The 14474-nt window shown below is 38.5% G+C and overlaps 1 protein-coding gene across 3 annotated transcripts in view; it reads right to left on the minus strand.

The window, feature by feature from the left end:
- Positions 1-10974, minus strand: part of XPO7 (exportin 7) — a 40047-nt gene extending 29073 nt beyond the window's left edge. The window contains exons 1-8 of one of the 3 annotated variants that reach the window (XM_042983305.1): positions 10898-10974; positions 10222-10368; positions 8082-8175; positions 7329-7495; positions 5989-6081; positions 3213-3317; positions 1669-1834; positions 1020-1093 (exon numbers count right to left, since the gene is read on the minus strand). In XM_042983305.1, the coding sequence (XP_042839239.1) occupies positions 1020-1093; positions 1669-1834; positions 3213-3317; positions 5989-6081; positions 7329-7495; positions 8082-8175; positions 10222-10368; positions 10898-10918 (867 nt within the window). In that variant the 5' untranslated portion in view covers positions 10919-10974. The remainder of the gene's footprint in view (positions 1-1019; positions 1094-1668; positions 1835-3212; positions 3318-5988; positions 6082-7328; positions 7496-8081; positions 8176-10221; positions 10369-10897) is intronic. The other 2 variants (XM_015542799.2, XM_015542798.2) reach the window with 2 other exon arrangements.
- Between the last annotated feature and the right edge of the window lie 3500 nt (positions 10975-14474).

The raw sequence follows: 14474 nt of genomic DNA on the forward strand, positions 1-14474 counted from the left end.
CCACTGGAAAGTTCTAGCAGGAGATTAAGGGCAGGAAGAGAGAGGCACCCCTTCTCAACTCCTGGCTGGGCCATGATTGGCAGTATCCCTCCTTCTGCTGTCCAGCCCTCCCCTAAGCCACAGCTTCAGCTCTTTCCAGGGTTTTCTCCTCTTGCCCCCAAGGGCTCCCCACTATTGCACTCCCTTAAGGGTGTATGGCACCTCACCACCCCTTGTTGGATTCCCTTAACGTTGCCCACATATCTTTACAAATAGTCCTTTCACTAACTACCCCTCTTGAGTGAGCTACCTTTTCCTGAAGTAAACGTAAAGATAAAAACAGCAATGTTTCATGTTTCTACTAAAGCAAAGGTCTACATTTGGAAAAGTACCATAATAACCAGGGAAACAGTCTACTGTAGAAAAACTATGCAAAACATCCATTACTTTCCTGTTTTATTTGTGTGTTTCGTACAGTAGCATTTTACACCAAACAATTTGAAATATGAGACCAGTATCTCTTAGGACCTGGATAATTTTGAGATTTGAGGAGGGTAATTATTCTGCTTTAAAGAAGAAATGCATTACTTCCAAGAGCCCTCAAATGTTGTCCAGGATAGTATACAAATTTGTCTTCCCCTTACAGCTTCCATTTATCACCTATGTAACATGTGCCTGAGGATTTTAAAAACTTTTCTTGGGCAGGATCATCTTCATTTAGACAATACAAGGTGAACCCTCCCACTCCAGCCTGTGATTTGAGGTGTAGTATAAAGTCAGATTCAAGATAAGACCAAAAGAGCTTGACATCTGCAGCAATTTGTCATTAGACAGGAATAATTTAGAGAGAATTAAGCTAAGACTTTACTGCAAGAACCTTTAGGGTACAAGCTTTACCACAAAAGGCTAGATAACTACCCCCACTATTTCTATGCCTTGCTTCTAGGATTTTATACAACAAAATGAACAAGCATAAGGCTCATTCACCATTGCTACTTTCTAGAAGTAGGTTTGTTTTAGAAACTGTGGTCCTGACTCACCAGAGGTGAAAATGAAGGAGGGATGGAATGATACAGGTCAAAAAACAGCTGCAGAGTTGAAGAATCTAAGAATGCTGGAAAAAGACAAAGGAGTGCGTTACTATGTCTGCTCGTTGCCAGTGGTACACATGGGACTATGTATCAGTGGACATCTCCCTGCTTTCCTATCTCCCAGTGTTTACCTCCTTTCAAAGTGACAAGGTAAGAGGGGCTTTTTGTTTCCCTCACTGTTGTTTTTAGAGAACTAGGTTTTAGCTCCTCTAAGAGACAGATTCATTTTTCTGACTCTCAGAGAACTTAAACCAATCAGGACTGTGTTCAAGTTTTATCCTAAAGAACACAGAATAAGAACAAGTTCTTTTATTTCATTTTTAAAGCTAGAAATTATGTCAAATGAGTAAGATCACAGAGGTCTCTAGGTGATTAATGTAGGAAGGTCAAAGTTACATTCGTTAGTAACCCAGTAACTAAAAAAAGGCTCTGAGGCTGAGGGATCTGTAAGATTCCTCCAACAACCTTTTCCTCACTTTATCAAGGCAGATGCTGACCTTCTAAATTGTCTCTAACAACAAGCAAAGGGTTGTCATCCCACAGACGCTGTGCAGGTCTGAGCAGCAGCAGTCTGTCCCAGGTGGTAAAATTCTGTTACCTGATCTCCAGCTGGTGGGGATCTGTACTGTGCACAGGTCATCTGAGGACTCGTCAGTAGAAGTGCCGATGAAATCAAAGTTTAGGCAGTTATGAGTGAGTTTGAGCAGTTGCATGAGCAAGCCATGCTGACTTTCATCATTCAAGTTTAGATTCTTTCCTGAAGCCTGTAAAAGTGACCACATAATGAGCCCCAAACAATCACTCCTCTCTTCCCAGCTTGCTGCCAGACTCCTGAGAAGGCTGTTAAGCCAGAAAAGGAGGGCAGTATTTCAACTCAATAAAGCAAGTTTTCCCCTGCAAAAGACGCTATACTTCTATCACCTTAACGTCACTATGAAAATCCTAGATCCTTATTTACTATAAAAACATGAAACTGGTATTTAAAGACCTCCCTCTTTGGACACTTATCCTTTACATGTTGTAGACACAGTGACCACAAGGGATTCTGAAGCAATATGGGATGTGTGGTTGTTCCATTTGCTATGAGATCCTAATAATTTCTGGATAGCGTCTGTGAACTCAGTGACCGGCTGGCTAACTGTTTTTGACAGTATCAGTGGGGAGGAGTCAATCCTCAGTTTTCTCCAAAGCTTTTCCCCTCCAGGGGGTACAACAGCTTTTGCCAGGCAGCTTGCCCAACCTGAGGACTGTTTGGGAATTCTGAGGTAGAATGAAGTAATTGAGGAAGATGAAGATCATTAAATGGAGCAACAGAAAGAATCCAAACTTGCTTCTAAAAGTTGACACATAATGGAAAGAGACTAAAGACAAAAACAAAACAAAAACAAAAACCCAACTCCCCCAAACCCCCCACAACAAAACAAAAACAAACAGCCAGAGGCTAATCCCATTTAGCTTTCTACAGAGAGAAGCTTCCTTACACATTGTTACAAATGTGTAGAACTCATAGGTGAGCATTGTTTTCTTAGTTCAACTCTATCCATAAATGAACCACAACACCAATTTTCTGCTTTAAAACAGGTAATTTCCTTATATGATAACTGTCTACCCCTTCAGGATATGAAATCTAAATGGATGTTAAAAATTCAAAATCTACTTTTCCTTACAGATGTTGCTTGTTTATTTGCTGCCTGTAACTCAGCAGGGGGCAGGGGAGCTGGCCTGTTTCAGTATGCTAACAATGCAGCCTGAACCTACTTTCAGAGCACTAAGAATCCAAACACCATAAAGCTAACATGCCTTTACTCCATGAAGGGAGATTTTATGTGCATATAAAAAAAGCAAACAGCAAGTCCCAAATTCTGTGCTATACTAGATTCCTTGGGATATGTGTTCATTTACTGTGCTTTGCTTAGGGGAACAGCTCTGAAATAGGGCAATTCCAATCCTTTTCCTAATGTCAGTGGTCAGCGTGCCACTTTCTTCCGCATCTCAGAGGCAGGTGTCGTAGGAGAGATCGTGATGGTTAAAGGGCTGCACCAACTCTCAAGGGGTTGGCTTGGAGCTGACCCCTAACAGGTCCCCACTCATTCTCATCCTTTCAAAGAGGCCTAGGAAGGAGGACCCAACCTACAATCTTACCTGTTTTAGTAAATTGCAGGAAAGTGTGAAGATATCAAATAACGATGAATCTCGGAAAGAAGAGGCTATTTTTCTGTGCTTGGTTAAAGGATGGGTGGTGTCTGCCTGTGCAAAAAATAAACCAATCCAAGTTTTAGAATTAATTGCAAAGAAAAAAAACTTTCATGCAGACTTCAAATAAACTAGGATTTCCAATAAAACCAACTTGTATATACAAAATACATTTTTAATGTTTAAATCACCATTCACTTATGTATAGTAAGAGGATGCAAAGGACAATAAGCGGCTAACAGCTAGCCAGGATCTGTCTATTGCTTACAGATGGAAGACGGAAAGAGAGATGAGTATCTCCACTGCAAAGTTTTAATTTCCTCTGCACAAGGGGGTAAAATTTAACAAACTGCTGGCAGATATTGCTAATAATTACTAGCATGTTGTATTGTGGCTTAGTCTCAGAAACAGACAGTGGCAAGGCTTGGGTTTGGTAAACAATCTGCTCAGGGCTAAAGTTACCATAGAATTTCTACAACAGTCATTAATTAACTAACAACCATGAACTTAGGATAACTGACAATAGCCCACAACATTCTCTGCCTTCTCTAACCTATTTCAACATGTAGTCTCTATCCCAGAAGTGAGCACTTAAATTGAATGGTTGTATTGGTCTCTCATTTTTTTCCTCTGTTCTTCTCTTTTCAGCCAAACTTTAAAGGTTTCTGTGGTTAAGGACTCCATCGCTGGCTTCTTTAGTATGCCCTCTATTTCTGACACACAGACACTTCAGTAAGGGAACAAAGGAATTTCAAGGTTACCAAGAGAATTTTTAGTCCAACCACCTACCGAAAGCTTAAATCTCTTCTATAGACCAATCAACTCATTCAAGAGGGGGCTCATTAAAGAGTAATGCAGCACTCCCCTTGATTCTCTCTCTTTTTTTTTAACGCTTTATCTATAAGTAATCTCTACACCCAGTGTGGGGCTCAAACTCACGACCATGAGATGAAGAGTCACATGCTCCTCCTACTGAACAAGCCAGGCACCCCTCCCTTGATTTTATTTCTAAGTTCAAACACGAACTTAGACAGAAAAATGCTGATTTAAATCTGACAATCCCCTCCCCCCCAAAAAACACAAACCCAACAGAAAATTGAATTTTATAGTGGTTCAAAATATTCCCCAATTCTAGCTTCACTGTCACTGTGTCATCATAAATGTCTTGAATATTATTCCATAGCTAGATTATGTACCATATTCCAAGTATGCTGATCATAATAGAGAATAATTACATTAAGTACATTACACACATTTCCATTAAGAAAGACAAAAGTTTGAAGTTTTCTTTTTTAAAAATATTAACATTAATGTATTTTGTGGGGCCAAGCTTCAAAGAAGAGAACATTAAAAAAATTTTTTTAAAATGTTTATTATTTATTTTTGAGAGAGAGACAGAGAACAAGTGGGGGAGGATTAGAGAGAGAGGAAGACACAGAAGCCAAAGCAGGCTCTAGACTCTGAGCTGTCAGCACCGAGCCCAATGCAGGGCTCAAACCCATGAACCATGAGATCATGACCTGAGCCAAAGTTGGATGCTTAACTGACTGAGCCACCCAGTCACCCCCAAAAAGGAGAACATTAACTCCACAATCTCTGTATTTAGTTAATGCATGCATGCTTTACTACTACCACAAAGGTAATAGCAGTTACATTAATAAGTTAGTTGTTAAGAGCATAGGTTCTGGAATAAGACTATGTGGGTTCAAATTCAGATACTTTTGCTTGCTGACTGTGACATCTTAGGCAAATTATTTACCTTTATGTGCTTCAGTTTCCTTATATAGAAAACGGGACAACCATAGTACCTACCTCACAGGACTACTGTGAGAATAAAATTAGTTAATATAAGTGAAGTCTTTAGAACAGTGCCTGTCACATAGTAATCACTCAAAAGTATAAGCTATTATTATTTTGATAATGATTGATCACAGTGGGGATCACATGTGACATAGAATATAATAGGGACTCCAGATTTTAAATGGCTGTAAGCTGATGCATTTATAGTAGTACTAACAGTTAAAATTTCTCAGGGTTAATAAAAATGTCTGCATAAATATGCACCATAGCAACAGTGATGCCAATGTAATTAACAGCTGACAACCGAAGGGTGAGATGTCACAATTAATATTAATACTGGCCTGTTCAATAATTATAAAATTTTAGCCGGATATAAAAGTAAATGACTACCAAAATAATAGCCAGAGCGAAAGAAAGCCACTGGTGTTTCCTCTGTAGTAATCTATAACGTCAATGGATACTCAAATAATTATTTGGTATTTAGCACAATGTTTTATGCATTCTAAAAAGATCCCCTCACAAATCTTTAATAGCACATGGGAACTGAGTTTTAAATGATTATAAACACATACTAATGTATACAGAAGTGGCACACAAATATTCTGGGTCCACTTTTGTGGTCCCTTTTTTGGACTCATTTAACAATTGTTTCATTAACGTTTTGACTTAGGACTGTTCCTCCCATCTCTCACAATGAACCTTAATTCCAGCAAGGATAGCTAGCTGATGGGAGGATCAAATATTCTGGAGACAGAAGAGGACCAGGACATTAAGAATGAGGAAGGTTGCACTTACAGAGGAAAACCCAATGGAACTATTGTTTCAAAGGGCATTAATCACTTACCGCAAAAGCACACAACTGCCAAAAAAGATCATCCCACACATAGCAGAAAACACCAATACTGAGAAAAAATATGGCACTTACTTCAATGAGGAAGGCTGTAGCACTTACTTGATTAATTTCATTGGTTAGCTGAGATAAAATTGTGACGCCAATGATGCAGTATTCAACACTATCCTGGAAAAAAAAACAAAAACAAAAACAAAAACATAAGGTAGAAGTTGGGATGTGCAGCTTGATTTCAGCAATGGCAGTGCACTCACAATTTTGAAATGGCACAATCCTGTGTTGCTATCAAAACTGCCTGGATAAGGTAGCAAGGAATTGCAGTTTAAAACTGTTGCTTTGCTGGGGCACCTGGCTGACTCAGTTGGTTGAGTGTCTGACTTCAGCTCAGGTCACGATCTCATGGTTTGTGAGTTCAAGCCCCATGCTGGGCTCTGTGCTGACAGCTCAGAGCCTGCAGCCTGCTAGGGATCCTGTGTCTCCCTCTCTATGCCCCTCCCCTGCTCATGCCTCTCTCTCTTTCTCTCAAAAAGTAAATAAACATAAAATAAAATAAAATAAAATAAAATAAAACTATTGCTTTGCAGCACACAAAACCTAGCAGTCATGCAGGGAGACTGCTAAATCTGCCTTTATCAACATTGAGGCCTTTTGTACTTTAAAAATACTCGTATTACCTCATATCCATTATACAAAGAGAAACTGGCAAAATACATTTAAGATAAGTGACAAATGAATGCATAACATAATTTACAAAGAGACTACATACAATAAGAAAAAGACAACCAGATTTTTAAAATGTACATAATATAAACAGGAAGTTCACAGAAAAAAATAGGTAGTAAATTAACAAATGAAAATTTTGTTTTGTCTCATTTATAACTCAAATGCTGAGATACTAATTCTTTTTAGCTATTAAATTGGAAAAATTAAAAAGCTGAGCTCGCAGGGTGAAGGTACGGGAGAAAGGCAGACACTCTTTAATTGCTGTAGGAAACAACTTTTTTTGAGGATAATTTGGAAGTATCTTTGACAGCCAAAAACGCACATAGCCCTTTGACTGTATAATTCCATGGCTAGGAATTCACCCTTCAAACACACTTACTCCAAATATGACAGGTATATATATTCTAGGATATTCATTCAAGTGTTTACATAACAGTCAAAATATAAAACTAAACTAAATGCCCACCTATATAAGAAATTAGTTAACTAAATTATGGTACCTTAAGATTGGAACAGAGTTTGTGCTGACGTGTAAACACGCAAAGCTAAGGCATATTAAAGGTGAAAAAGACACAGAAGAGAATGTATAAGATAATACCACTTTGTGTAATGTTTAAATGTGTAATGTTTATTACATATGCGTATGCAAGCTGCTTCTCACATTCCTATTACATCAGATATATACATCTTACCTGTAAAAACCTTGTGACATCTGTGATTGCATTTCTGAAGACATAGTCATCCTTCTGACAGTCAAACCAGCCCAGTTTTGTGATCCTGGCATATAACTGAATAAGCGCTTGCGTCACAAAAGTCGCCAACTTTGGCCGAGTGGCAAGGTAGTTGAGCACATAGTTCCCTACAAAACAAAAAAAGTCACATAAAGCAAGCTCTGCCAGGGAAGGGCAAACATCTTTAAATATACGAAATGTCTGAGGAATGGTAAATTTAGACTATTTCCCCTAAACCTCCTGTAACTCTTGTTTTTGTTGTATTCCCTTAATTCTTAATACTACTGAGAAAATGGCACTTTGAATTTAAGATTACTAGGCTTTCCAATTCAGGATTTTATACTTGTCACAATGAAGACCCTGGAGTATGGCCGTTCTGAATGTACTTGAGCTTGAATGTACTGAGCTTGTCTGCACAGAATTCAAAATCCTTAACAGTTGTTTTTTCTTAGTTATTAGTGGCAGTAAAGGCTGAACAAAACAGTCTGATGACAAAAGACAGGACTGTCCCCCTGATGACAAAAGGGAGGACTTAGACTTATCTAGAAATAATTATATAAGGCCCCTAATTCTGGAAAAAAACTGGATTCTATATATTTTTTATGCTCAGCAATTTCAGAACATTATCAAACAAGCAACACGAATTTAACTATTATTAGCACATCATTAAACAAACTAATTTCTTGAAGGAAAAACCGATAATTCTCTACTTACGAATATCTATGCGTTGCTCCAATGGTAGAGGGTTGTTTGTGCGTGATACAAGCTTTGTAAGGCATGTAGCTGCCAGTAACTGGGAGTAAGAGGACTGTGAAAAGAGGGGGGAAAAGACTCAGAATTCAATTTTATTGAATTAGTCAGTCATGAGGCTTTTTATTTGGATATCTATGCTTAGATTGAAGAAAAATTAATCAGTTTTGCCATTTTCTTCGTTTCTCTGCATTTTAGAGGGCCTCAGGAAAAACGAGTCCCACACATAGTACGTGTTCACTTAACTGATTTCAGTTACGAACAAGGCAGTATGAAGTGAATGGCCTGATCAAACTGAACCCAGTGCCACTTCTGTATCACTTAGAGGGGGTCACTTCAGAAAGATATTAAGAAGACAGATCTCTTATTTAAACTGAGAAATCTTCAGTCAAAAGCCTTGTTATAAGGATGCTTCAAAAAGTTTCAACTCAAAGTATTCCTGTAGTATACCATTAGAAAGTTTAAAAAAAAAAAAAAAGCAGCATTAGAGGAAGTCATTACATTAAGCTGTACAGTTAATCCTAAACTTTTATCTTCACAGCAGCATAACTAGCAATCAGATACAGCTTTCCAGAATGTATATGGTAGTTTTAAAGTAAATTTATAACAATTATTTATGAGAAAGAAAAATTATGCCCTGTGCAAGGGAATAGCATTATCATATTCTCGTATGTGGATTTTATGAATTTTAACCTTATGGAGAATCAAGAGTATTCTAACTGATCATAATGTATAAAAGGGAGCCATGTACAAATTCTTCCATGTGGCTCTATTATAATAGTGTCATGTAACAGTGACAGACTCAGAACTATTAAAACAATTTAATTAAGGTTTAAGGATAATTTCCCACGACACTAAAAGTCCTTAAGACAGCAGGCTATCCATAGGCACTGCATAATGCCACCAGTTATAAAAAACTTTATGCTTAAGAAAAAAAAATCTATAAAAAAATCACTTGACATGTGACTTTTACTCAACAGCCCTGAACATGGGTTAACTGATTACAGCCGGTGTGTCAAATCACTAATAACGCAAGAGAGGTTACTCTAACTGCAGAATAGAGCATATAAATGTAACTATACATTATACAACATCTAAATGGTTTTCACACATAATTCCAATAAATCTGCTAGGTCACTCTAAGAAGTCAATAGAGATTAGAAGGAAGCATCCACTATAATTGTGTTTAGTATTGCACCAATTTATTCCAGCCTGTTTTACTTACTGACTGTCAACGTGAGGATCTGGAGTTAACGATGTCAGATATGATAGGGTGGGGCCCCAGTGGGAGTCACCTGTAAGAGCTGGTTGTGCATCTCCCATAGCACAAATATACAAATCTAAGTGGGTCAATCCTAAGACTGAGCGACTGGAAAGCAATATACAAAACACTACATGCAGAAGCAGAGCAGAGCACTCTACAACCTCTGACCCGGGTCTCTGTAACCTTCAGATATTTGCTGCTAGTCGGGATTCTGACTCTCGGTGCCCTTTCATGATACCCTGGTTGGATTCTTACCCTTCCCTTCCTAAGATCTCCATCTTGCCTAAAATGTTAACTTAATCAAATTATGTCTCATTAACAGCATTATATTGATCACCACACTGCCATTTTTAAGCTGGAAGGAGCTCTGATTCCCTTTTTAAAAACTGTAACTTCTTGTAGTTTTCGTTGTCAAGATTTTCCCCAACCCCTCTGAGGCAGTAAGCAGTGACTCTGGTACAGAGGAGGAAGAACAGAGGTGACCAGGGAGCTTGTACGCTGTGTGACACGGGCTATGTGGGTAAGAAAGGTCTGTCTTCTTTGTAAAGGATATGAGGTGGTACTTAAGTGTGAGAAACAGGAAAAAAAAAGTCCCAGAAATTTGATTCAAGATGAAAAATGAGAGAACAAGATATATTTCAGTGAGATTTTCCCGATGGGGCTGTGTGTCCTTTTGTTGTCGACCAGGCAGCTGGCTATGGTGCTTTTTAAAGGTGAAATTAAGGAGGCAGAGGTACCTAGAAGAATTAAGGAACAAAACTTATCCCAGTCCACCCTTAAACTTAGAATGTATTTTCCTAAACCTCTCTGATCCTACAGGATTTTTCAAGCCTTACGTACACTTCCTCTTTCGAGGAGCAGCTGGCACTTGCTCAGGCAATCAGGGCTGTTGGTGAATTCAACCAAGGCTTTCTCTGCCTGCAGTCGAGTGGTTGTGTCTGTTGTTTCATAGAGCTGTTTGCACAGATTCTCGAGTTGGGCCAGGCTCTGGAAAAGATCAGTCAAGAAAGAAATCAGTCTATACACACAATGTACTGTCCTCAAAGCCACTAGACAAAGATAAGTAATAATCAATGGAGAGAGACTTGCTTTTCAACTCTGAGGAGAATCTGGGTGACCTTTATCTAATAATAACTATTTATAGCTTTTTAAAAATTTTATGCTTTAGAAGACAAAATGATAAAATACCTAAAATGTCTATCTATGCTTTTTTAGTCATTGCCTTAAAGATCAATCACAAACAATACATTTTTCATTGCAAATACCCATCCTCCTAAGCTTTTCCAAAAGGCTTTCAAATAAAAATTCAGAATTTACTTGCTCTCCCATCAATTTCAAAACTCAATACTAGAGGCATTCCTGTAAAATTAAGCACATAAACACACAATGTGTCACACATCTTTAAATAGTTTTAAATATTTTCCCTTTGCCTAGTAGTTATTAGCTTACAATTCTGTGTCTGAATAAATAAAGATGGACAACCTCTCTGGGAAAGCTTCAGAATGCATGTACGCACCTTCCTCCCTGGATCCCTCATGTTTAAAGTTCAGCAGACTCTCTTCTCTTGTTGTACTTTAAACTCGTGCTTCAGCTCCAAATTTAAAGTGGAAGGGTCAAAATAGATTCAACCCTAGCATATGCTCAGACGGAGATAAGATGAGGGAAACGCCCCCAAACAAACCCTTCTCTCCAAATCTTGAAACAGTTCCAGGGAGGCAGGAAGGGGATGGGTGTGTGCTTCAGTCAGAACCCAAAGGGATGCAAGTCTACTTCCACTGAACGTGGAAGTGTTGAGAAGCAAAGAGGAAAGAAACCTGTAAGAGTGCACTTAACTGTCACCTCTCACTGACTGAAGAGGAGGGCAAACATCTGTTAGTCTTTAAAGAAATGGTTTGGACTTTAAGAAGAAATCTGAGCCTATTTTCTACAATAGCAAGCAAGATTTGGTTTAAAGAGTTTGAGGGATCCTACTATTAGAAATGACAATTCTGACAAGAACAGAAATAATAATAATAATAATAATACTAAACAAACTGACCTGGGTAAATAGTCTAAAATTTATTACACAGGCAATCTGCTCAAGGCTTTTCACCATCAATTTATTTCATTATGGTGTTAACTTTATAAATCACAGCTTTTCCACTAAGCAGGAAAGCCCTTAGGGCAGGATACCCATTTTACTCAACCTGATTAAGAAAATTCAAACATTAACCTAAAGAAAACAAGAAAGACAAGTACTGACACTCTTAAGATCAGGGGTCTTGCTTCCGAGAGCACAACAAACACAACTGCTACTCCAAAACAAAACAAACCAGCCACCCTTCAAAACATCTTGGGACTCTGATTAGCCTTATATTTCATTTGTCCCTCTCTGACCTCCAGGAGTCTCACTTAATAACTTCTTGAACTTAAAAGCACAGATAAAACTGCACTTGCAAAGTCAGATCTCGATGAAGTTCCTCCATAAGTACCTGATTTTTTCACAAGCTTATAAACACAAAGAATAAAGTATAAGACTAATTAATTATATATAGTCCATAAACACATGTGAAAGCAATATGGTTGCAATATTGGCCCACAACCCTACTGACAATATATCAGTTTAATTTTAAATTTTTATTTTTTTTTGAGAGACAGTGAGCAGAGAGGGAGAGAGAATCCCAAGCAGGCTCAGTGCATCAGTGCAGAGCCCAACATGGGGCTCCATCCCACGAATCACGAGAAGATGACCTGAGCTGAAATCAAGAGTCTGATGCTTAACCAACTGAACCACCCAGGTGCCCCAAATCAGTTTAATTTTAAATCCCCAAGTTCACAAGATTTTGTTTCAGCCTAGCAGGCTGGGTCCCCCCCCCCCCCCCGAAATGATTCATTTAGGGGCGCCTGGGGTGGCTCAGTCAGTTGGGCATCTGACTTCGGCTCAGGTCATGATCTCGCGGTCCGTGAGTTCGAGCCCCGCGTCGGGCTCTGTGCTGACAGCTCAGAGCCTGGAGCCTGCTTCAGATTCTGTGTCTCCCTCTCTCTCTGCCCCTCCCCCACTCATGTTCTATCTCTTGCTCTAAAATAAATAAACATAAAAAATAAAATAGAATAAAATGATTCATTTAAAAAAGGGGAAAATTTATTTTAGAAACAGGTAACACAGAAACCATCAGCAGCCTCATAAGTCCACAGCTACCACACACTTGGAGCTTTCCAAAATCCTGAACAGGATACTCCCTAAATAGTCATGCTGCTTAAGGTATAATGACTCTCCTTAAAGTCTCATCAAGCAGTTCTGGTAGCTCCCCCAGCGCATCTCTTGTTTATGTTTACTATAACAAAGTTGTTCACATGACAATGGCTAGGCATCTGTCACGGGTAGTTCCTTACTGCTAAAAACCTACATGCAGGTTATGGTGGGCCTTCTTGGTTGTTGTTTTGTTTTGATCTGCTTTAATTGAGGAGACAAAAACATACTGCAGGGTAAGTCTGTTAATGAGTTCTCAGCTCAGGAAACAAGTCTGTTTAAAAACCAAAAAAGTAATTTGACCATTTACACAAACAGTTTGAAGAACTATAGCTCTATTTCTGTGTCTCCAGAAGAACAAATGGGAAACAATTTTGTTTTCCCAATTAGTGAAAACATCTAAAACCCACAGGGTTAAGAGTCATTTTATTTGGGTTAACCCATTCTACCCATGGAAGGAGAGGAGAATGAGACATTTATCTTTATGCTCTTTTGGATCCTAATGTTTCCAAAGCAAATCTAACAGTCTTTTGAATCACCTTTTTTGGGACCCTGAATAAAACAATTTATCCTGCAATTATCTGATCAGCTATTAAATTTCACATTTAGGATAGCAACAACACATCACAGCATTTTTTCCCTCTGCACAGTAACAGCTGTATTAAACCTTCTCCCACCCACCAGCTTTACTGAGGACATCTATTACATGACGCCAGTTCAGTCACAGAAAAGCCTCCAGAGAAGAATGCCTATTTTCTATTCCTGAGTTTGCCAAATGTATAATCCACAAAGAAACTTCCATCTGGTCCCATTGGAACAGAAAAGCAAATATGAGTGAAATACTTCACAAGACTGGAAGGGTTCTTCCACTAGCAAAGTACTAGAAACGCGAGGCAAATTCCCAAACCTAGACCACATGGTTAAGATGAAGGTACTGAAAGAATATATCGTCATTAATATTTAGCAACAGTATTATTTTATATAATCTTTCAAACTTGAATAGAGAAAATGCAGCTCATTTATTCTCACTTTTTAAAAGTTTATTTGGAGAGGGAGAGCATGAGCAGGGGAGGGGCAGAGAGAGAGGGAGAAAGAGAATCCCAAGCAGGCTCCACACTACCACTGTAGAGCCTGACACGGGGTTCAAACTCACAAACTGTGAGATCATGACCTGAGCTAAAGCCAAGAGTGGACACTTACCCGCCTGGGCCACCCAGGTGCCTGTTATTCTCATTTCAAAAGAAGGTGCAACCAATTGAGACTAGAACGCTCAGAATATAATGATTTACCTGAAGAGTTTCCTTTAGATTAGAGCAAAGTGAAGACTGTACATCAGATACAAAGCAGAATACCTTGGAACTTACTTAATTTTTAAAATATTGCTTTTTATAAAGCCTAACAGTATATACTTTTAAATTTAAGCCTCACTGCTTAAAAAGAATTCACCTGGAGATTTCCAAAGACTAGGATAACTCACCTTTAGGAAGGATTTGATGACATTCCCAATAGTGCTGAGTAGTGAACTAGAAAACAAACATAACCCTTGGAAGACTAGTCAGATTTCCAGGTTTTCTGCAGAGCACATTCTTAATCTGACAGCCACAAGTACCACTTGAAATGATGAGAAACTACCATTTTGTTACAAAGTGTGAAGTACAGGCTCAATCCAGTGAATTTCTCATAAAAAACAGTAGATTCACCAATTCAGCATCTGGATTCTGATTAGGATGTCTTAAATATATTTTAAAAAGCTGCTGAAAAAAAAAATCAAGCCACTTTCAACTGCTCATAAACTACATTAATTTAGATCTTCTTTAGTTGGAATTTTTCTGTGTACTAGGAAAACACTGTGCTAAGTAAATTA

The sequence above is a fragment of the Panthera tigris genome, chromosome B1 (assembly GCF_018350195.1).
Source record: "Panthera tigris isolate Pti1 chromosome B1, P.tigris_Pti1_mat1.1, whole genome shotgun sequence".
Lineage (NCBI taxonomy): Eukaryota > Metazoa > Chordata > Mammalia > Carnivora > Felidae > Panthera > Panthera tigris.